The following is a 25,710-nucleotide window of genomic DNA, read 5'->3' on the forward strand; positions in this document are numbered from 1 at the left end:
CTTGCCATAAAATATGAGCTCTACTTTTTGTTCTTTTCTTCAAAAGCAAATTCCTTGCTTTGCGTGCAAGCCGAGGCTTGCCCAAAAAAGAGAACTCACACATTTTGAGGAAGCAACGCCTAGAAAAGTAAATTTCTTGCTTTCCGTGCAAGCCAGTCCTTTCCAAGCTGATCCTTAGCCTCTTTATTGCATCCAACACCTACCACAGATATCCCTTTCCAATTCGACCCCTCTAAGGTGAAATTGACGAACAAATAGGTGATTCTAGGCTGAATTCTCTGCAGCGGTCTCCTCAAATAGCAAATCGCAATCCTTATCCAATATATCAGTCCCCCATGAGTTGAGTGTGCATCCCTTGATGCCATCAGAGTTCACCCTTTTAAGGTCCAAGCTCATAAGCGATCGCCTACAAATTTGACACTTGCGACTTTTCCTTTAGGTACCCCTTCTAGTCTTGGTCAACCAGCAAATCCATACGCAAGCTCCATTGAGCAAATCCCTACGCAAGTTCCATTGAAATACTATTTGCTCTCCCAAAGACTAAGGAATATTAGATTATAAGTAGTGCATGTGAACACATCCTTGGGAACATTTCTCCCACTAATAACGGAGTTTTCCCCCTAGGGTTAGTCTCCATGTAGAGGATATAATCCTCATTTTGGTCAATCTCAAAGACATGACTCTTGCATTCTCGATACAACTCCACACTTTGGTATTCTTCTCTCATCTCCAAACCCAACATTTGTTATCAGAGCACTGCTCCTCTACTAGCTCAAGCTAGTCCTGCCTCAAGAGAATGTCTTCTAGTTGCAAAACATCTTTCTTTCAAGGAAAAAGCTTGACGAGTGAAGATGAAAGCTAACACAATGGTCGATAAAGTAAGGGTGGGAGTGGCTTCTAGTTGTTAAAGCAACCATTCGTCCAAGATTGGAAAAAAATAAATAGATGACAAAAGAGCTACTACCTCAGTTCTGTGAACCTCATTCAACTCTTCATTGCCAGCCCGTGCACCATCCCTCTACTCGTCACCCAACAATCTGCGCGCCACCTCGATTCTTTGAGCAACCACTCAATTCGTCGCTCAAGCCCTGCTATTGTCGCACCCCTCATCCTTTAGGCGCTCAATTTGACACTTACCACTTTCAAGGAAGCCCTTTGTTACTACATACTATTGTTGTAGTCATGCGCAACCTCAAATTTGAGCATCGTATCAACAAGTGCAACAAGATCTACACCATGTGCATGTGTGACCGTGTGTGTGTGTGTGTGTGTGTGTGTGGAGTTTCACCCAGAAAAAGTTTCACCAAAAGAAGAAAGAGTGTGTGTGTACATATGTACATACATGTATGTATGTATGTACGTATGTACATATGTATGTACACTCTTTTTTTTGGATGGTAAAAAGAACCTTTCATTAAAAGAAGTTTACATATGTAGTTGTCTCAAGTGAGACAACTAGTACTCATAGGCTGAATTTTATAGCTGCTCCAATAAGGAACAGCTAGTACAAGAAAAGTAAAAACATTGAAAAAACACTCTAGCTAGGTTGCAAAAAGAGCTCCCATGCAATGCACATCCCGTAGAGCGCGAAGCAGGGAGGAACGGAAGAAATGATAAAGATCCAATCCATAGAGCCAAAAGTTACGAGCATGATAGAGAGATCACAAAGCCCAATAACACACGCACACACACAAAACGAGAATATATCCAATCTTACAAATTAAAATTTTTAATTAAACAAGCGAAAGAACAAAGGAAAGAAGAGAGTTTGTAAGCACCTTTAAACAAAATTAAAATGTTTGTAAAACAAGCAAAAGAGCAAAGGAAAGAAGGGAGTTCGTAAGCACCTTTAAACAAAATTATGAGTAAATGAGGGAAATAAAAAATCAAAATAATTAACTTAGTAAAGCTATGCTTATGTTCTCATCAGTACGCAAGCATAAGCTCCCAATCTGGGTTTTGAACTAATCCAAAATCTCTCGGGTAAACCTAGCACTTACTAAGCTTTGAAATCCCAATCCAAACGATAAAAAAGTTCATAGAAAGAAGGAAGAAATAAAGCAAAAAATAAGGAAAATATGAGAGAGAGAGAGAGAGAGAGAGAGAGAGAGAATCAAATTAGGCTGAATATCAATCACAACACACACACCCCAAAAGAACAAAACCCCAAAGAAAAGGCAACAACAAGTACTAGTTCCGCTACGGGGAACATGGTGGTCAAAAGAAGACTAGTATCATCAAAGATTGGCCTATTCCCAAGAATATCCATGCTTTAAGATCTTTCTTGCAAATGTGTAGCTACTATAGAAGGCTTATTCTGAATTTTTCAAAATACATTCTCCTTTCACTAACTTCTCGCAGAAGTAATCTATTTATTCCTGGAATTTCAGGCAATCCCTATTATGTAGTTGTGCTACTATATGAAAAGAATATCAATAGGTCCCACTAAGACCTATATAGGCTTGGAAAGCCGTAAGCTTCAAGGTGCTAAACTAAAATACAGCACTTCTGAAAAAGAGTTATTGGCAATTGTGATGATCTCAAGATTTGGAAGCATTATCCATATGCATATACCTTTGTAAGACTAGAATATATCCGATTGTACAAATTCATATACCTAGATGAATCCAGGAACATTCCCAAACTCATCCTCTAAAAACGCAACATAGTGCAGTTTTAATCTCATGAGAGTCACTCATAAGATTGAAAACCATAAACTCCATCACGCATAGAAGGGACTAGCTACTATGACATCCCCACTGACGTCATCAACGCCCAACAGTGGGTGTAGACCATAGTATAAAAGTATGCTCTCACACATACAAATCCACACACCCACACATACTTGAGCATTCATTTATACAAAGTCTTCGTACTGAGTTTCTGTCGGCACTCCGGAGGTGAAGGGCAAACTCAGCCATGACGAAGGCTAGCACTAAAGAGTAGTCCAAATCTCTTCATTCAAGCTACAACTGCTTGTGAAGTCTAAACAATTTCATTTTAGTCTCTCCCAAACGAGCATCTAAATCTAAATCTAGCTGATAGGGCAACGCACCATTTAAGATAGAAAGAATTATCGCAATACCAGCAGGCCACAACTTGGACGAAAACTACACAATACGACAGCAGCATATACCTAGATGAATCCAGGAACATTCCCAAACTCATCCTCTAAAAACACAACATAGTGCAGTTTCAATCTCACGAGAGTCACTCATAAGATTGAAAACCATAAACTCCATCACGCATAGCAGGAACTAGCTACTATGACATCCCCACCGATGTCATCAGTGCCTAACAGTGGATGTAGACCATAGTATAAAAGTATGCTCTCACACATACAAATCCACACACCCACACATACTTGAGCATCCATTTATACAAAGTCTTCGTACTGAGTTTCTGTCGGCACTCCGGAGGTGAAGGGCAGACTCAGCCATGATGAAGGCTAGCACTAAAGGAGAAGGCTAATCAAAAGGTAGTCCAAAATCTCTTCATTCAAGCTACAACTGCTTGTGAAGTCTAAACATTTTCATTTTAGTCTCTCCCCAACAAGCATCTAAATCTAAATCTAGCCGATAGGGCAACGCACCATTTAAGATAGAAAGAATTATCACAATACCAGCAGGCCGCAACTTGGACGAAAACTTCACAAGGTGAAATTTGCATGTCCGCTAATACGGCAAAAGCATATACCTAGATGAATCCAGGAACATTCCCAAACTCATCCTCTAAAAACACAACATAGTGCAGTTTCAATCTCATGATAGTCACTCACAAGGTTGAAAACCATAAACTCCATCATGCATGGCAGGGACTAGCTACTATGACATCCCCACTGACGTCATCGACGCCCAACAGTGGGTGTAGACCATAGTATAAAAGTATGCTCTCACACATACAAATCCACACACCCACACATACTTGAGCATCCATTTATACAAAGTCTTCGTACTGAGTTTCTGTCGACACTCCGGAGGTGAAGGGCAAACTCAGCCATGACGAAGGCTAGCACTAAAGGAGAAGCCTAATCAAAAAGTAGTCCAAATCTCTTCATTCAAGCTACAACTGCTTGTGAAGTCTAAACGATTTCATTATAGTCTCTTCCAAACAAGCATCTAAATCTAAATCTAGCTGATAGGGCAACGCACCATTTAAGATAGAAAGAATTATCGCAATACCAATAGGCCACAACTTGGACGGAAACTTCACAAGGTGAAATTTGCATGTCCGCTAATACGGCAGAAGCATATACCTAGATGAATCCAGAAACATTCCCAAACTCATCGTCTAAAAACACAACATAGTGCAGTTTCAATCTCACGAGAGTCACTCATAAGATTGAAAACCATAAACTCCATCACGCATAGCAGGGACTAGCTACTATGACATCCCCACTGACGTCATCAGCGCCTAACAGTGGGTGTAGACCATAGTATAAAAGTATGCTCTCACACATACAAATCCACACACCCACACATACTTGAGATTTTTGTTGTTCTAAAGTCCAAAATTGAGATTATTTAGCTGTTGGGGCTTCTACACCCGCATAAGATATTTCGATAAAGTTAAACAGCTAATCACCACCTGGAACAAAATTCAAAGAATTTGCATGTCCACTAAGCTGATAGAAAAATATGCCTTTGTAAGACTAGAATATGTCCAACCGTACAAATTCAGTTTTTTGTTGTCCTAAAGTCCAAAATTGAGAATTTTTAGCTGTTGGGGATTCTACACCCGCATTATCTATATGGGTCAAAAATTTAAGCTGAAGACTGACCATCAAAGTATCAAGCATCTGTCCTCTCGACCACTTGTGTTTAGTAGACAAATCAAACATAGGCTCGTAAGATACTAATTATAGAACTACTGGCGCCTTCACTCTGACCAGCAGCTTGGAAATGAAAAGCAATGGAAAAATAAAACTTGGTTCCATGTTTTTGAACAAAAAACTGACTCATTGTCACAGATAATGGATTTAGGTGTAGCACATATGTAAACTGGCAGTGAAGTACTATGGGCCTTTTCAAGTGACAGAAGCAGTTTTCCTAGTGAAAATCAGGTTACTTACACACTGATACTACTAGATTCTTGAAAAATGAAGGATTCTTTTCATGTCAGCAATTTGAAGGCATATAAAGAACAACCTCCATCACAGCCTCATATGAAAGAAGAACCATAAGGAATATCAATACCGAAACAGTTATTTGCCATTAAGAGAAGAGTACCACAACCAAATGAGAGTCCGGTACCTTTGAAATTTAAGAACCATCCTGTGTCAATGCACAATGGATGGAAGTGTATTTCTTTGAGGACTATCCAAACATATTGAAGCTTTATCAAGAAGCTATGCAGTTGAGGGCAGCTATGATATAGGCAAGAGAGAGTGTTATGATCAATGACATCTACAGATATAATAGTTGAGCATTGATGGTGCCACAATTATGTAACATTTATTAGTATTGCCATGGCTATGTGATGAATTGTATTATTGACTTTATGATTATCGTGACGACCTTATGTTGAGGCTTAGATCTCAATGTGGGGGTTTTGGATGGAGCCCTCAGGTCTTATTGGGACTGACTCCCAAGTGATATGGATGGTACCAACAAAGGATGTAATATTGACCAATGTTTATTAATAAAGATATGCACTCGTGTGTCTAAGTCCTTGGGTTTATAGGAAAGGGCAAAGGGCAGATTAGGATGCATAGAATGGTAGGTCAAGAGCTACAGGCTAAGGGTAGATTGGGAAGATGATCCTTGAGTGATCTAAGGGTCATGAATGAAGGCATATTCCTCTTAATGTGTGAGCGTGCATTCTCGTATCCATGTCGCATTCATCCAAACCTTCTTCCCATCTGCATGTACGTCAACGCAGAGAAATTCTCTCATGAGGATGCTCTTTCCCATTGAAGGGCCAAGATTATGTCAATTTCGCACATGAGCATGCAAGTAATAACAAAAAACAAAGCATGCATTATTTATAACAAGTAATTATTACACAAAACCAAGCTGTGTACAGCCTTCAAGCCAGAGGTAGCGATAAGGATACTATCTTGAGCTCCACATAAAAGTCCTTGTGAGAATTATCCATACTGCCAATGTTGTGGCACTACAACACTTTTCATCTATGCTAGCAAAACAAAGGCAAAAAATGAATAGGAGACATGCCACTTCTAGTTGAATCTAGACGAAGAAGCGAATGAGACTATTGACAAAGACAATGACACCATTCAACATTTTTACATTGTAGACGTTATGAAAAAAGTTAAAACCCAAAGAAAGAGCTCAAACAATGATAAACACCTGAGGTTCTGCCTGCTCCCATGGAGTGTTGTATACAACACTCAGAATATGATATTCCTGATGCTGTACTTGACCTGGTGCTCACATCCTCGTCAAACACCTTGCTAAAGCAGTAATCCGATGTCTGGTATTGATAGTCGAATTCTGAATACCCATCACAAGGCTCTTTTCTCTTGTGTGAATGCTGTTCTCTGATTTTCTGAAAGCCTTTCTTGGCACGATTCAGCTTCAACTCAGAGCCACTCTTGATTCCACAACCTCCTGAATGCATTGGCATGTAATTCACCAAAGTACCTTTCGTTCTCCACCTTGAACCACATGCATTACAAAGTACAGGTTTATCCGGGGGACCGTTTCGCCATAAGGGTGTGGCTGCAAAATCAGAACCCAACACATTAGATGTGTACGTCCCTAAGACAGGTCAAAATATGGTATGTAGTCATGACTGTGTGTGCATATGGATGAGCAGATAAACATAAGGAGTCACCCACGAAGTTGCATAAAAATGTGTCCAAATGTATATTTGTATATTAAAATCAAATAGGTACATATATCATCTACCCTATTCATCTAAAGCTTAATACAAACTGTATCATGGGCACATACGCAACCCCATGCATGAACCACTACAATGGTGTAAATGGATCAAAATCGCTTTTATCGAAAATTCAAAGCAGAAGCAAATGCTTGCAGTCTGACAGCAGTCTTCAGACTGGATGTCAATAAAAAGGTCCACTTTACTCCTGAGTCCATCTCTTGAATTCACAACACTCCACATTGCAAAGCTTCAAACCATGCAATACATCATCCATAGAATCAACTACAGGAAAATGATTTAAAATCAAACAACCATTGAATTTATTACATAGTTATTCTTATAAAGCCCCAATCATCATGGTGTACAACAGATTTTTGGAGTATGATGATACTCCCTGTATTATGTCTCATATACATCATTCAAGATCTCCCATGCCTTGCATGCATCCACTACCACGCAAAGTTCGGATACCACGTCAAATGAGAGAGCTTGCTTGCTATAGCCAACTCCACACGGCACAAGACTTCCCCAAGATCACACATCACGATTCACAAGAGACAACTCACTAAGTGAGCATGCATGTAAAGAAAACACTTCACATCTGGAAGATACAACCCTCAGATGTACAGCCAAAAGATATAGATAGATATATAAATCCAAGTACAAGACCTGCCAAAAGTTATACCAACATCTGCAGAGCATACTACGGCTGAGGTAAGGCACCCAAAATGGCCTTGTATGCTGCACACCTGCTTGACTGTGAAGAAACAAACTTCTCAAGAATGCAAATGTGTGCAATGCATGCAGAAGTTGAATGCCAATTTGCCCTCCAATGGGGAAGAGTGCCCTCGTGAGACTACTTGTTTCTCTTTTCAACCTACATGCAAGGTGTGTGAGAGATGGTGGATGCATGCAAGGTGCATAGAGAGAATGCTACGTGAGATTCACAATGAAAGGGTGATACCCTTTCATTAATGTCCCTTGAGATCACTCAAGTTCCATCTTCCCATTTACACCTATCCTTAGCCTATGACCCATGCATCTACCATTCAATGCACCTTAATGCACCCTTCCCTTCCTATTGCCCCTAAGACCTAGACACAAGTGCCGACAGAAACTCGGTACGAAGACTTTATATAAATGGATGCTCAAGTATGTGTGGGTGTGTGGATTTGTATGTGTGAGAGCATACTTTCATACTATGGTCTACACCCACTGTTGGGCGCTGATGACGTCAGTGAGGATGTCATAGTAGCGAGTCCCTGTTATGCATGATGGAGTTTATGGTTCTCAATCTTCTGAGTGACTCTTGTGAGATTGAAACTGCACTATGTTATGTTTTTAGAGGATGAGTTTGGGAATGTTCCTGGATTCATCTAGGTATATGTGCACATTTTTATTAATAGAATAAGTGTCACATGTCCAAATTTGATGGCGTCTAAAGTAGTGGCTCCAGCTTGACTAGTTCTATCCACTGAGATGATCCACAGCCATAACAAATCGGTCAGTGTCCATTAGAAATATAAATACATGTTACACCATTGGCGTATAATATATAATAATGTTCTAATGTCTACTAATCATGGATTAGTGACTTCTCTTGTCATGACACTCCCTCCTGCTTGAATGGGTAGATCCTCTCTCCTTTCTCGCGCTCGTGCGCTTTTCTCTTCTACTTCTGCATTTGCATCTCCTTTTCATAATCTGCAAATAGTCTTCTCCTGGTAGTACACGATCTCTTCTGAATCAGAACTTAAATCTCATCTTCAAGTTCAAGTTCCTCCTGATGCTGAACATCCAAAATGCAAAAGTACCACTGCGATGCCTCTTCAATATCTCTTCATACTCAGAATCCTCTTTTGAATACCAAGCTGCTGAAATCTCTTCATAATAACCTGCTCAATAAGCTGAAACATATTCTCAACAAACTGTTCACTATTAAAAGATGTTCTCACACCCAAATGTGTCATTAAACTAGGTAGACCTTGGCCATATTTGATTTTGCGATGGAGAACTACTTAGTCTATAGAAACTAAAGGCCTTCAATCTCTTTTTTTTTTCAACTCTTTAATTTCAACCCTATTCATCCTATAAGACGCTCTACATGGAGGAGAAAATTATTTATTCTTTGTCCATACTCTACAATGAATAAATACGCCTACTCTCGATTCAATTCACACATCGGTACACCAGTGTTGGCTGAATGGATAACATTTACTCTTGGTTCTATGTTCGCCCCGTAGAGTCCTGGGATGAGGAGGTAGAAGCCTCTGAATGCTTTGTCTTTCCCTTTTACAGAATTGATCTTGGTATTTTTGGCTAATAGAGTAGCCATGAATGCCCTCGCTTATGTTTCTTACATCCGAAACATTTACCCTCCTTAATTAGCTTTTTCTTCTCATCGTCAGTCATGGAAGAAAATGGTATCCGTCCAGGACGTGATTGGCTATTAACATTTTATACAATAGCTTTTTCTTTTTCTTCTTTGAAGGGTTTACGAGGATTCAATTTCCTCTCAACAATCTCAGTCAATTTAGTGAGGTCTTTCAGTGTGATTGGGTTGAACATTTCATCCTCATACCCCACTATCAGACTTAGGGCTGCTAAATACTTCTTCCTTCTATCATCCTCACTCTTCTCAGGTAACTCTAAAGAGAGTTTCAAGCACCTAGCTGGCGTTACTCTCATTATCGAATTGTCTGAACCTTTCGGAACCTCACTGGCATTACTCTCATTATCGAATTGCCTGAACCTTTCTCAACGGATGGTCTATTCTTCTTTATGTCTCGAAGGCATGAAAGCGCCTTAAGCTGCTCTATAAACTTAGACCATTGAAGAAAAGGCTTTCCTCCCGTTTGTAATAAGGACCACCACATCAAAGCATCCTTATGTAGATGCAATGTAGCAAGACCAAGCTTATCATGATCGGTCTTATCTTGATGGGCAAAATATAGCTCAAAATGGCAAATCCAATTAAGGATTTTATCCACCTCTCATATTTTGGGAATTCTATTCTCTCTCGGGGTTGGAATTTGGCTCTCTACGCGCGGGTACTTAAATCGTCATCCCCAAAATTCAGCACTCTCTTAGTCCCTAATTTTGTCAAATGGACTGTTCAATCATATGGTGAAGCTAAGAAACCAGCTTATCAACAAGAGACTCCTCTCTCCCTCTTGCACTTGGATTATAATCCATGCGTACGGGATTTTGAGTTAAAAATGTCAACTCAACACCTTGCTCTTGGATGGACTCATTCCTCCCTTCATTTCTAAAGGAAAACTCCCTATCAAGAGATTCTTGAAGAGATAAAGGTAATTCTATTCGTAGGGTTATCATACTCAATATGTGTGTAACTCTCATCTAGACCATCCTCTTCTGAAGGAGGTGATGGTATCCTCTTCTGATAGTGGAAGAAAAAGGACAAGTTCACTATTGAATCTCCCTTCCCGTTCCATTCTTCCTTTTAGTAATACAAGAGAGAAAATGACTTGCTGTAATTTCAGAAAAGGAGTTTATTTTACAGCAAAGTCAAGTGTTGTAGAGTTGGTGGTACTTATCCGACTCGCACTTCGCTTGTGTTGAAAAACCACTTCAAATGACCTCTTCTTCCTTCTCTTTTAGCCTTTCTTCCTTGTTTATATGCTGTAAACTGGTACACTCCATTTGGGCTACTTGTTTTGAGTGGATTGGAGCTCTAGATACCGTTATAGGGGGTGCTTGGTGGGTGGATCACCCCCTTAAAATCTTGCTCCGATCCGACTTTCCATTGGGGAGAACGGGGGGGGGGGGGGTCTCTCTTCATCACGATTTAAGAGTTTTGTAACAAAGGCAACTACTAGACTACTAAACTGTCAACAGAAAGAACAGAAATATAGAGGGGTAGGGTTAGAAACACTCTCACAAGAGAGGGCATGGACTTGCAGCTCCATGGGCTAGCTAGCCATTGCTAGGGAAAATCCTACTAGGATTGGATCAATCACCAAAGAGAGTAAACTCCAATTTGTATTATGATCAAAAGGTACTTTGGAAGTACAGCTGAAGCCCCTTTTATATTATTGGAAAGTGGGCCAGCACATTGAATGCTTATGGGATGATTCCCAAGGGCTGCCACGTGGCATTGCCTGATTTAAAGTAGAATTTACAAAGGAAAGTAGTAGTTTCCTACTAAAATGGAGCTAACTACTAAGCTGGAAGTAGCCACTATTACAATCCCCTCTTGCTTACAAAAATTTTGCCCGAGGATGAGAGGTTGAAGGCACAGAAGGAGGAGCATCACCATTCGAAGCAACCGGTGCTTTTCCTTTGTCTTACACAGCCTGGTATGAGCAAGTAGGCATTGACTTAATTCATGAGATGTGGATGCTCCTACAAAATGCTCTCTGGCTGCCATGTAACCTCCTCCTTAGGCAGATCTTTCCATTTGATGAGATACTCCACCATGACTTTATTTCAGAGTACCTTGTCTCTATAGCCCAAGATCTTGTCTAGAATATACTCAATTTGACCTGATTCATCCATGGGAGGCAAATCTGCTGCAACTGGAATGGATGGGCCCACATACCTCTTGAGTAGGGAAACATGAAATACATTATGAATACTGGTTGTGGCTGGTAAGCTGAGTTTATAGGCTAAGTCTCCCACCTTCTTAAGGATCTGAAATGGGCCATAGAACCTATGAGCTAACTTAGTGTTAGTATTGCCCCTTAAGGAAGCATATGCCTAGATGAATCGAGGAACATTCCCAAACTCATCCTCTAAAAACACAACATAGTGCAGTTTCAATCTCACGAGAGTCACTCATAAGATTGAAAACCATAAACTCCATCACGCATAGCAAGGACTAGCTACTATGACATCCCCACTGACATCATCAGCGCCCAATAGTGGGTGTAGCCCATAGTATAAAAGTATGCTCTCACACATACAAATCCACACACCCACACATACTTGAGCATCCATTTATACAAAGTCTTCGTACTGAGTTTCTGTCGATACTCCGGAGGTGAAGGGCAAACTCAGCCATGACGAAGGCTAGCACTAAAGAAGAAGGCTAATCAAAAAGTAGTCCAAATCTCTTCATTCAAGCTACAACTGCTTGTGAAGTCTAAACGATTTCATTTAAGTCTCTCCCAAACGAGCATCTAAATCTAAATCTAGCTGATAGGGCAACGCACCATTTAAGATAGAAAGAATTATCGCAATACCAACAAGCCGCAACTTGGACGAAAACTTCACAAGGTGAAATTTGATTGTCCGCTAATACGGCAGAAGCATACCTATGAGGATGCAGCCTGAGATAAACCCAATCTCCCACCTCAAATTCCACATGCCTCCTCTTCTTATCTGCATTTTCCTTCATCCTAGCTTGTGCTTTGAGAAGGTTATCCTTGGCCAGCGGTAGTGACACGTCCCAGCACTCCTGAAACCCCTGATCTGCAAAATAACCACACACAACATCAGAACTGAGCAGGCTGCTCACCACCCAACCGTGACATCTACGGGATAAGATCCCGAATCAGAAGATGTCCCCTCCGAGCCACGAGCTGAGCTACTGGCACGAACTCCCAATCAGATCCTAACCAACCTGGTGTCCCATACCACCAGGTGGCGCTGTGAAGCCCTGGATCTGCCACTGGGCCTTGGGCTACGCTAAGATGCAGGCGCGCGTCCGCGACACAATCCAGGATCAGACCTTGCACCTGGGAACGAGACTTGCTCCCAACTGCACACTGAGAACTGAACCCCCTGGGCCTCTTTTATAGACTCGGGCCCCGGCGCCAAAAATAGCGAAGACCTATAAATAGTTCGTACCCTTGCCACTCAACCCGAGAATCAAGCCTGCCTAGCTCTAAGCCTCCCCAGGCTAACCTGAGCTAGTTCTGTGTAACTAGTACACGTCAGATACCAATCCGTGCACATGACAGGTAGGATGGCTTGCATTCTATCCACTTCATCCTTGCATGCTGATTTAACAAAATCTGATGGAGGATAACTGAACTTGGCATCCATATAATGCTTCAAAAGGTGACATGCCAATAGAGGTGTGCTGGGTGGAATTGTAACAAAATTCTGCTAATCACAACCATGTATCCCAAGAGTTTTGTGTCTCAAAGCAAAAGTGTCTCAAGTATTCCTCTACATACTTATTTACTCTTTCTGATTGGCCATCTGTTTGGAGATGATATGCTGTACTAGGGGTCAACTTTGTTCCAATTTGACAGAAGAATTCTTTCCAAAAACCACTCATGAATTTTGCATCCCTATCACTCACAATCTCCTGTGGAAGGCCATGCATACAACCGGAACTGATCGTGGAAAATAAATAGCCATGGATTCACGTCAACGACTGAATTAAAACTGTCCACAGCTCTCCCTTCTCTCTCTCTCTCTCTCTCTCTGGACAAACACTAGGGCCCAGGACAAATTGTCGGGCTGGACCCCCCCGAAGGTCTTTATTACTTTCAGAAAAACTGTTACAAAAGTTCAGCAGGAAGCTGTCTCGTAAGTCTCTCCTCTCTCTTACGTGAAAAGAAATCCTTCTTTACAAGGGCTTCAAACCCCATTCAAATTGGCAACATGCCACTTGTCTACAATCTAGACTAGCTCTTATTACAAGCCACTTAGGGCCATTCTGGAGTCTTCAAGGCTCTCGGTCACAGGAACCGCTTCCTAGGTGCTTGTGAGGCTCCCATTTCGCTTAGGAAAAATAATCCTTCTAGTACCTGCAACAATTAATTAAAGCGCACCACCATGGTACCCATTAATTGTTAGCGCTTTGCATGCAAATAACACACTGTGGACTAATCCTAGTCACGGTGGGCGTCCCCACTGAACACATGTGCACATCTAATAAAATATATATATATATTTTCTCTGATTGACCGAGGTCAACACTCTTGATTATAATTAAAGAGCTTTGACCAAGAGTCAAGGCGCCTTAATTATAGCCAAGTCTCTCCAACCGAGGTTGGCACATCTTGGTTAACCGAGGTTAACCCCTCTTGGCGCGTGCCAAGTCTTGTTGACCGAAGTCAACATTCTCTGACCGCAATCAGGTTTACTTGACTGGAGTCAAGTATCTTTGATCGTAGTCAATCCTTCGACCATTAAAATGACTCTTTGACCGTAATTAACACATATAGAACTCTTTAATTAAGATCAAATAAATGGTCAACTGTACTTTGACTTAGGATATTTACATTGTGGTGACATCCCCTCGGCTTCTATTCAGTTGACCTCAACTGAAAAGCTTCTTTGTAAACATCCAAAAGGTGTGGATGATCGTATAACATGTCTTCGTCCATCCACTTGGCATCTAATGCCGTATAATTCTTGAATTTTACAAGATACCTGTAAAATTCTTTACCCTGAGGGCCTTTTCGTACAGTATGATACACAATTTGCTCTGGCTGAAGGACTTCCTCCAGCTCATCCACTTCTGGTGGATCTTCTGATACTGGTTCTGTAGGCTCTGGTCCTTGAAATTTCTTTAGAAGACTCACATGGAATGCATTGTGAATCCTCCAATGCTCTGGCAATGCTAATCTGTATGCAACTTCATTTATTCTCTCTGTAACCCTGAAAGGGCCATAGTATCTGGGAGATAACTTTGCATACACTTTGTGTTTGCCTTTAAACTTGCGGAGCCTAGCTTTTTCAAACTTTAAAAGTACCCAGTCCCCTTCCTTGAGATCCAACTGTCTCCTATGTTTATCTGCAGCTCTTTTATGTTTCTCTTGAGACCTTTCAATTGCTGTCCGGACTTGGCTGTAAGCTGTCTGGAGGTCCCTCACAAACTGATCAGCTGCGAATATTTCATCTTTAGTCCTTAATATAGGTGGCAAAATCACCTTCCCATATATGACTTCAAAAGGGGCTTTCCCTGTAGAGCTATGTACTGTATTATTGTAAGCAAACTCTACTAAGGGTAGGTACTTTTCCCAGTCTGAACTCTGGTCACCCACGTAGCATTTCAGCATATCCAAAATGGTAGAATTTGCTACTTCACTTTGACCATCTGTCTGGGGATGGAAAGAAGAAGAAAAATTCAGATTCGTCCCCATGTTATCAAATAAAGCTCTCCAGAATAGACTGGTCATTCTGGGATCTCGATCACTAACAATGGACTTAGGCATACCATGATGTTTAAAGATCTGTGCCATGAACAGCTTAGCCATATGATCTGCTTTTATGGTTTTACGAACCGGAAGGAAATGAGCTTGCTTGCTGAATCTATCAATGATAGTCCAAATCCCATCATTCCCTGACTTTGATCTCGGCAAATCAAAAATAAAGTCCATTGTAATATTTTCCCATGGTGCCTGAGGCACGGGAAGAGGCATAAGTAGGCCAGGTGCCTTCTGTCTATCATACTTCATTTTCTGACACGTAAGGCATTCAGTAACAAACTGATGTATATCTTTCCGCATTCCTGGCCAAAAGAAATACCTCTCTAGTGCTAGAGTTGTTGCTGTAATTCCTCTGTGTCCAGCATAGGGAGGTGCATGGCATTCCCCCAAAATCTTTTTCCTCATCTCCTGGGTGATGCATAGGCAATCATCTTTCATTAAATACCCATCTTTCAGGGAATAGTGACTAGTGGATTGCCCTTCTTGCATCTGCTGTAAAATTTCACCAAAATCAGAATCATGAGCATATTGTTCCCTCATGTCTTCCAGGTCCTGATGATATGCAATAGTTACATTATTGACCTGGGGTCTTCGGGACAAGGCATCTGCTACTCTGTTCCGAATTCCTGGGGTATGGACAATCTGAAAATGATACATTGACAGCATGTTTGCCCATTTCATATGCTTCTCTGAAAGCTTGGTCTGAGTCAAAAAGTATTTCAGACTTTGGTGATCTGTTTTGACAGTAAAATCTGCACCCAAAAGATAATGTTTCCATGTATGGATGGCATGAATTACAGCCAATAACTCTTTCTCATAGATTCCTAAATATCTTTCCGCATCCCGAAGTCGTCTGCTTTCATAGGCTACTACATGACCATTTTGATGCAATGCAGCCCCAACACATTCTCCACAAGCATCGCAATCCACATCAAAAGACTGATACAGATCTGGAACTACCAGAATAGGCTATGTAGTCAACTTTTCCTTGAGTATATTGAATGCTTTCTTCTGTGATAATCCCCATGTGAAAGCTGCATTTTTCTTAGTGAGGTCATGTAATGGAGCTGCGATATCAGCAAAGTGTCTGATAAATCTTCTGTAGTAAGAACACAAGCCTAAGAAGCTTCGAACTTCATGCACAGTTTTCAGCTCTGGCCATTCCTGAATGGCACGGATCTTCGCTGGATCCATTTGTATCCCATTCTTGGATATTATATGCCCCAGATAATGGATTTCTTCCAGGAAGAATTCACTTTTCTTGCTGTTTGCATAGAGCTGATGATTTCTCAGCTCATGAAACACTATAGCAAGATGTTCTCTGTGCTCTTCCTCTGTCTTAGAAAAAACTAAGATATCATCAAAGAAAGTACCAGTAAAATGCCTGTACTTCCGAAAGATGCGATCCATCATTCTGTTAAATGTGGCTGGAGCATTTGTCAACCCAAAAGGCATCACTAAGTATTCATACAACCCGAATGTTGTGCGGAATGCTGTCTTATGCACATCCTGAGGCTGTATCCTCACTTGGTGGTAGCCACTCTTCAAGTCTATCCTGCTGAAAACTGAAGCTCCATTTAGCTGATCCAGGACATCATCAATGCGCGGAATAGGGAATCTATTCTTGATGGTCATTTTGTTCAGTGCGCGATAATCGACGCACATGCGGAATGAACCATCTTTCTTCTGTACTAACAGTACAGGGGAACAAAAAGGAGACGAGCTGGGCTGAATCAAGCCTTTGGACAGCAAGTCCTGTACTTGAGCCATAATCTCCTCTCTCTGAGTCGCACTGACTCTATAAGGGGGTCTGTTTGGTGGCTCACTACCAGGCATTAACTCTATCTGATGATCTTCTGGTCTCTCTGGGGGTAACTCCCCTGGCAAAACATCAGAAAAGCAATCTTTAAAGTTTACCAAAAACTGAAACTTATCTTTGTCTGCATCATTCATTTCAGCATGCATATCAGTCCCTTTTTCTTTTACAAAAACCATGTACGCAGAAATTGCAGACTTTATTGCTTTACCGCATGAAACATCAGATACAATGGGGATAGTGTCCCCTTTATTCCTGGCAATTACACGCTGATTTTTCCCCCTATGTACAAATTCCAGCACTCTTTCAGGAAGAGTCAACTTCACTGCCTTGCGGTGAAACCAAGGCATCCCCAAAACTACATCATAATGTTTCAGTGGAGAAATGAAGAAGTCTTCCTGATCCACATAACTCTGAATATGAAGACGGAGCTTCCCTATCAAGGGAGTAACTGGCACAGGATTCCCACAAAACATTTGATCGGCATCCAAAGCCCTGCCTAGCTCTTCCGTCTTTATTCCCAGCCTCAGGGCTAGATCCTCTGATATGAAATTATCAGTAGCCCCTGGATCAAATAAAATCAGCGCTTGCTGGTCTCTAACTTTGCCCCATGATAGCAGCAATTCTCGTTCTTCTGGGTTCAAAGCATGACCCAGTATATCAGGAATACCCCCCGCCATTGGCTTTTGCGGTCCTCGTGGCTTCTCTGCCTCTTTTCCCTTCGATGATGAAGGCTTTTCTGGGCACTGGGCAGCCACATGCCCCTCTTTACCGCACCTGAAGCATTTCCCATCTCTACGTAATTCCGCTATCTGTTCAGGGGTAAAATTAGATTTGCCCTTATAGGTCTTCGAGAACTGAGTACCCCTCGGCTTCTGAGATTGAAACCCTTTCTTTTCAGCCTTAGGGGACTCTTTCTTTTCTGATTTTTGAAAATCAGATTTCTTTTTATCAGCACGTCCTGCATGCAAGGATGGCACTGTAGATGGATCTTGTAGCGGCACAAGACTCGCTACTGAGGCTGAATGCATAAGATCTTGAATATTCTTTGCCCCCAAAGCATTCACTACTGCCTGAATTCTTGGAGTGAGACCTGCTCTGTACTTTCTCATCTGGGTACCTTTGGAGATCTTTTTGAACGGTGCAACCTGCAAATAAGCATCCCAAAATTTTTGGTTGTACCCATCCACTGTATCTCCTGCATCCATGTGCAAGCTGTCCCAGTCTTGAAGAACATGGTCTCTGAACTGTTTAGGCATGAATTGCTGGTAGAAGGCTTTCTTGAAGCCCTTCCACTTTCTTGGGGCTGACCCATCTGTGGTCAGTGCACTCCACCATGCACTAGCCGTTGCTGTTAAGTGTAAGCTGACCATTCTTAATTTGGAGGATTCTGAAAATTTCTCTGTACCAAATGCAGCATCAAACTGTCTGATAAACTGCAATGCTTTGTCTGTATGACCATACTGTCCATTGTAGGTCATAAACTTGACAGATTTTCCTCCCTCTTTAAATTCCCTGGTCGCTTTGGAAGACTTTCTCTTCCCAGACTTCTCATGTTTCCTTCTTTTCCTGGATAGTTTATCTGATAAGGAAGAAGAAGACACAGAAGTCGAACTCGAGGTAGACAGTGATGGACTAGGAGATCGGTGACGATGCCTCGATCTCTTTTTACTATGGGACCGTCTCCTATGAGATCTATGAGATCTCTCTCTCTCAGACTGTACACGGGAGTGTGCCTCTGGCATTGGCACGTCATATACTGGATCAGGCATAGCCTCTGCTGGAAACAAATGCTGAGCCCTGGGATCCCTTTTAAGATTTTCCAGCTCTTGTATACGAGTGCGTACCATTTGTTCAAATTCTTGTTGAGTTTGCAGCACATTCCTCTGTCTTGGATGCACATCCCTATCTTGAGAATCCCACTGGATAGGTGATTGATCCATATTCTGAGATCTGCAGATTTTCTCTCACAGTGCAAGTAACTGATGCACACTACCTTTGGTTTTCCAACAGAAAAGGTACCTCAACAAGAGGTGTTTTGCATTCACAATCTATGCCAGTACTGGCTGTCAGTTCAAGGCATGTACCCACACAGTTGCCAAAGCATCATCAACTATGTTGCCCTTTTTTCTGGCTGCTGCAGATGGCTTCAAAAGGCATCTGTTTGTCCCTCTTTTTACTGTTCAAAGGCATGCATTCTCCTTTTTCTGCAAATCTCTGTTTTCTCTGCTTTTCTCTGGTTTTCTGCTACTTTTCTGACAGTAAAAACCTGACAGGCAAGAGAAAATTGATAGCCAAAACTGTCTCTGCAACTGTCTCTTTTTTTTTTTTTTTTTTTTGTTGAAAACAGTAACCAGATGGAGTGACTGCTAGTTAGTCTAACCAGACTAACTGGTTCTGGTTACACCAACCAAACTGATCTGGTTAGGCCAGATTAACTGGACCAAAGTTGAACTGACTGGACACTGGTTCAACTAACCAGAGTTAACTGACTGCAGTTGACTTAACCAGGGTTTCACTAACCACGGGTCTGCCAGCCTGGCTGCCACGTGTCAGAGTGCCACGTCATCATCCAGACGTGTCTGCCACGTCAGCTCTGTGTATGCCATGTGTGCTGCGCCACGTGTCAGATTACACACGTGCCACATCAGCGCCTGCAAAACCTCTGCCACGTGTGCTACGCCACGTGTCCCGCGCCACGTCAGCGCCTGCCCAAACCTTGGTCGTGGGCTGATCGTCGTCGGGCGTCGCGGTTTTAATGTCTCTGGTGAGGCGATGGTCTTCCGTCAGCCAGCGAAGCAGTTAGCCGGTGCGTGAAGGCGTCGTTGTCCCACTCAAGGCATCAGGCAATTTACCTTTCTGCGCTAACCTTCAGCCCTTGCTTCTTCTAACGACGAAATTAAACCAGACTCTTCCTTTCCTCTGCGCCCGCGTAAATAAGAAAGCCTCGTTAGTCGTCGACGGAGAACTTCCCTACGCACAGGTTCCACGCTGCCATACGCTCAAAGCAATGTTGGCGGCAAATTATTAGTCCCTATCACACTGCCTAGAAACCCACGTCTGGCGTACGACTCAGTTGAGTCAGCCTCTCTGTCACCAACGCTTCGTCCTCGTCACTAGCCTTTAGCATAACTAGGATCGTCGTTGTCAAGGAAAACAATGATCCAGGCTCTGATACCAATACAACCGGAACTGATCGTGGAAAATAAATAGCCATGGATTCACGTCAACGACTGAATTAAAACTGTCCACAGCTCTCCCTTCTCTCTCTCTCTCTCTCTCTCTGGACAAACACTAGGGCCCAGGACAAATTGTCGGGCTGGACCCCCCCGAAGGTCTTTATTACTTTCAGAAAAACTGTTACAAAAGTTCAGCAGGAAGCTGTCTCGTAAGTCTCTCCTCTCTCTTACGTGAAAAGAAATCCTTCTTTACAAGGGCTTCAAACCCCATTCAAATTGGCAACATGCCACTTGTCTACAATCTAGACTAGCTCTTATTACAAGCCACTTAGGGCCATTCTGGAGTCTTCAAGGCTCTCGGTCACAGGAACCGCTTCCTAGGTGCTTGTGAGGCTCCCATTTCGCTTAGGAAAAATAATCCTTCTAGTACCTGCAACAATTAATTAAAGCGCACCACCATGGTACCCATTAATTGTTAGCGCTTTGCATGCAAATAACACACTGTGGACTAATCCTAGTCACGGTGGGCGTCCCCACTGAACACATGTGCACATCTAATAAAATATATATATATATTTTCTCTGATTGACCGAGGTCAACACTCTTGATTATAATTAAAGAGCTTTGACCAAGAGTCAAGGCGCCTTAATTATAGCCAAGTCTCTCCAACCGAGGTTGGCACATCTTGGTTAACCGAGGTTAACCCCTCTTGGCACGTGCCAAGTCTTGTTGACCGAAGTCAACATTCTCTGACCGCAATCAGGTTTACTTGACTGGAGTCAAGTATCTTTGATCGTAGTCAATCCTTCGACCATTAAAATGACTCTTTGACCGTAATTAACACATATAGAACTCTTTAATTAAGATCAAATAAATGGTCAACTGTACTTTGACTTAGGATATTTACATTGTGGTGACAATGCAACTTGAAGATATACTTCACAAACTGATTAGCCACTTGTGAAGAAGAATAAGTGGTCTTGGTAGGAATAAAGTGAGCTGTCTTGGTCATTCTATCCACCACCACCAAAATACTATTCCATCCCTTTGCTGTAGTGGGCAATCCTCTGATAAAATCCATGCTGATGTGTGTCCACTTAACCTCAGGAATGGGTAGGGGACTTAATAGGCCAGCAGGATGAGTGTTTTCAGTTCTATTTTGCTGGCATTGCTCACAGCTCTTTACATACTGCATTACATCTTTCCACAGTCCCTTTCAATAGAAGCTTTGTTTAACCCTTTCATAAGTCTTGCCTAGCCCAATATGTCCTGCCATAGGTGAGCTATGAAACTCACCAAAGATCTGATTTTTAAATGAGGAATGAGGGACCAAATAAACTCTATCCAAGTACCATAGCAATCCATTCCTTAAGGCATAATGTGGATAATCCAAACATTGAGGGTCCTAAAGTGCCATGAAAATATCAGCAGATTCTAGATGCTCCATATATTCCTCTTGGATGTCATGGATCCGATCCTTGTAGAGGGTAGCGACTGCATAACATTGACAAGACCAAAGCCTAGACAAAGCATCAGCTACCACATTATCTTTGCCCTTCTTATACTCAATGTCAAAGTCATAGCCTTGCAGAAATGCTAACCATCTCCTTTGCCTTGGGGTAAGAGTACTTTGTGATAGGAAATACCTCAAGGATCTATGATCAGTTTTGACCTTGAAGTGGCTGCCATATAGGTAATGGTGCCATTTCTTGATAGCATGAACAATGGCAAGCATCTCTTTATCATAGGTAGGAAAAATAAATTCCTTGTCACTCAGCTTCCTACTGTCATAGGCAATGGCTCCGTAACCCTGTTTTAGAACAGCCCCTTTGCCCCTGCCACTGGCATCAGCCTCAATAAAGAGAGGCTTTGAAAAATCTGGGGATATCAAGATAGGTGCTGAAGTAAGAGCTTCCTTGAGATCATTGAAAGCTGTTTGGGCTGATGGACTCCATGAGAAGGAGTCCCTTCTTGAGCAAATCTGTTAAGCTCTCTTGGCATAATGCCTAATAAATCTTCTGTAGAAAGAAGTCAAACCAAGAAAACCCTTAACTGAGTGAGATTTGAGGGTGTTGGCCATTGCTCAACCACCTGCACTTTTGCTGGATCCACTGGGATACCATCAGGTGAGGAGATGATGTGACCCAAGTACTCCACCCTTTGCACCATGAAAGAACACTTAGAAGGTTTGGCATATAACTGGTGCAGCCTGAGAATCTCCAAAACCTTAGCAACATGCTGCAAATGCTCTTCCTTACTCTTACTGTATATGAGTATATCATTAAAAAACACAAGTGCAAACTTGAAGAGATAAGGGCCCAAGATTTGGTTCATCAGGTACTAAAAGGTAGTTGGGGCATTAGTGAGCATCACTTTGAACTCATAATGTCCTCTTTCAGTTCTAAAGGCAGTTTTACTCTCATCTCCCTCCATGATCCTTATCTGATGGTACCCTGACTAGAGGTCTATCTTTGAGAAGTATTTGGCTCCCTTAAGCTCATCCAATAGGTCATCCACTCTAGGGATAGGAAACCTGTTTTTAATTGTCATTTTGTTTGACTCCCTATCGTCAATGCACATTCTGAAAGTCCCACCTTTCTTCTTAACCGATAGAACAGGAGAAGCAAATGGGGATTAACTATGGGTAATAAAGCCCTTCCTGAATTTGTTTAACCACTTGATCTTTCTCTGCCCTTGACAGCCTGTAGGGAGCTTTTTTGACAGGTTTAGCCCCTTCCTCCAAATAAATGGCATAATCCACTTCCCTTTTTGGTGGTAGACCAGGTGGGGGTTCCCTAAATATGTCCTTATATTGCTGTAGCAAATCCAGCATGTCAACATCTTCAACATTGAAGTCCTTGCAAGATTTTTGAGTGCTTTCAGCTTCAAGCATAAGTGCAAATAGACTCACCTCTTTCTTCAAGAGTCTTCTAAGCTGTTTAACAGTGACCAACTGTAATTTCTCAGAATGAATTCCAAATAAACAAACTTCCTTATACCCATCTTGGAAAGTCATGGTCATCCCTAGTGAACTTACCTAGTGTTCCGAGCCAATCACAGCCAAGAATGATATCTATAGGACCAAGATTTAATGCAAATAAATCCACAGTACAAGAGGATTCTGAAGAGAGTTTAATATCCACATCTTTGCAAATCCTTTGGCTGGTAGTGTAGGCTCCATCAGCCACTTCCACCTTCAAGCTATGAGGTAGTTCACCACTTGGGAGCCTAAATGATTGAATAGACCTGGAATTTATGAAGCTGTGGGTACTTCCTGTGTCCGCAAGTACATAGACATCTCTGCCCTTAACTTGCCCTTTGACTCTAAAAGTAGTAGGTCCACTTATCCCACTTAGAGCATTGCTGGAAATGACATACAATTCTGACTGAGTAACCCATGCCACTTCTTCATCACTAACACTTCCATTGCCTTCAGCTTCTCTGCTGGGTTCACAGCAAGCAAAAGGATCCTCAAGATGATAGGACTTGTGCCCATTCCTTGCTGTAGTTGCATCTGAAACTGACTGAGCAGCAAATGGTAGTAAATTCCATGGCCTAGAGCTGTCCATGGCCTTCAACTCACCATGATTGAGACCCCCAGGATTGAAGACAAAGTTCTCATCATCTCTTGGAGCTTCTTGACCACAATCATGGTACTCTTCAGGCTTGTGATCAACACTCCACTTTTCTCCACACCTAAAGCATAGTCCCTTCTTTCTCCTCTCATCCATTAGTGATTGGGGAAACTGTTTTTGAACCTCCCTCCTGCCCTTGTCGAGGTCTAGACATCTTCCATCAGCTTTGGACTCTTTGGCAACAGAAGTATTCTTTGAAGCATTGAGGGTAGGATATTTGGGAATTGTTCTACCTGGTACACCATAAGCTGAGGCTGATTGAGAAGGCTTAACCCCATTTGAAGTTTCTGTTCATCCATAGACTTCCTCACACCATAATCCATTGTGCTGGGCTTCTGGAAAGTACCAATCCCAATGACCTTCTCCCTTGGATTATACTTGGGCTCATATAATTCTGCCAGTTGCACGGCTCATTTGGTGAGTTGCTCTCCCTTCAATTTCTGCAGCACTATTTTGTCCTTATAGTCCTTGCCCATACTAGAACCTTGCTCCATTTTTTTTTTAATATCAACCTGAGTGGTCTTCACAAACTGAGTGAAAGACATAGCCTCTTTTACATCTGAATCTAACTGATTATAAGTCATCAACTGTTGTGTCAACATTTCACCTCTCTTAAGTGACACTTGGTACACTTTGGATGAACTGATTCCACCTTCTGGAATTGGCACAAGAGCTGGACTTGTTTCTGTAGCACCTGACAGATTTGCATTCCATGGGGGCACATGATAGGAAGGTCGTCGTGGATGAGATCTTCTAGCCTCTGCCATAAATCCGCCCTTTCCTGAGTTCAAACCACCCTGATTTGGTTCCATAACCTTCTTGGGCACATCCTCCCTTATTTACTCCGCCGATTTGTAAGTGAACAGGGAAGGATTTCACCCAGATGAATGAGTAGGTTGACCCCGAACAACAGCACTCAATACCTGTCGCAAGGATTTCCTTCGCTCTAGGTTCAACCCTATTCCTCACCTGATTCACATCACTCCTCATATTTCTTAGCTGAGTGAAGGCATAGTCAAACTTAGCCTTGGATTCTCTTTCCACATCATCAAATTTCTGTTCCAGCATTACATTGAGCTGCCCAACTTAACCAGATAGCTTTTGGTGCTGATCCATAAGATGCTGCATCATTTTACTTTGCTTCTCCATAATACTTTGCTGTGGCTGCAGCATTGTAGCCAGAAATCCTTCAAGACCTCCAGGCCTAGAAAGAGGAGATTTGACAGGTGATTGGGAGGTAGACCTTCTTGCCAATCCCTCATCTTCTGGCTCTTGCTCACTAATATGGACTTCATCCCCAAGTTCCAGGGCTCCAACATTCTCTTCTGCCTGGCTCATAAACTGAGCTTCATCATACTCCATCTCAGATCTTAGATCTCGAATTATTTTACCCTTTCTGGAATTAGATGCAAATTTCTTTGGTGCCATTAGATTTCTTAGGTTAGGCAAGATAAAATAGAGTAGGATGGCCTGCAAATTCAAAAAGCCCCAAAAATTTCAAAGAATCTGACAGGATATTACAACTGCGCCACCTGTGAGCTGAATTTTGAGTAGATTTCAAGGTAAATGATCTTCAATTGACTCCAAACCTGGTTCATATGCTCTAGAGGCTGAGGCGACTCCTTGGAAGCAGGGATATCACTATTTGCAGCAGGGAAACCCTAATTCGAAGCAGAAACGCAGTACGGCCAGTCGAAAACGCTGATAACTCCTCCACTTAAACTCCAATGTCTACCAAACTTTAGTAGCAGCCTATAGAGCCTAGGGCGACCAGCTGGGTGCAAGAAGTACCAAAATCGGTACAGTACTTGGCTAAATCGCAGTTTAGGTCAATTTCACTTGCACCATTTGAATTTCGAGCTATTTCTTGGTCAATCCTGCACCATTTCGTGTTTCTTGCACAAAGGAGTGATCAGGGGAGCAAGAGCTATCCAATGATGCTAAAAGCCCCAAATTCTGAGCACCCTGAAATTTACGGTCTCTGCAGAATCCGACACATGGCAACAGCTGACTGGGACACCTGATCGCGATGAATCTTTGCACAAAGACAGGGATAGGCCTCAAGATGCCATGCTCCAAAAGTTTCAGCAAGTTTGGACATGATT

General features: G+C 42.1%; 1 protein-coding gene across 1 annotated transcript in view; it reads right to left on the reverse strand.

The window, feature by feature from the left end:
- LOC147885810 (GATA transcription factor 26-like) overlaps nt 1-25,710 on the reverse strand; it is a 73,557-nt gene that overhangs the window by 41,184 nt on the left and 6,663 nt on the right. The window contains exon 2 of the mRNA XM_087396452.1: nt 6,309-6,680. Coding sequence (XP_087252578.1) covers nt 6,309-6,680 — 372 coding nt within the window. The remainder of the gene's footprint in view (nt 1-6,308; nt 6,681-25,710) is intronic.

This window comes from Dipteris shenzhenensis, chromosome 25, assembly GCF_047967505.1.
Source record: "Dipteris shenzhenensis isolate YYH24624 ecotype China chromosome 25, Dip_SZ_1.0, whole genome shotgun sequence".
Lineage (NCBI taxonomy): Eukaryota > Viridiplantae > Streptophyta > Polypodiopsida > Gleicheniales > Dipteridaceae > Dipteris > Dipteris shenzhenensis.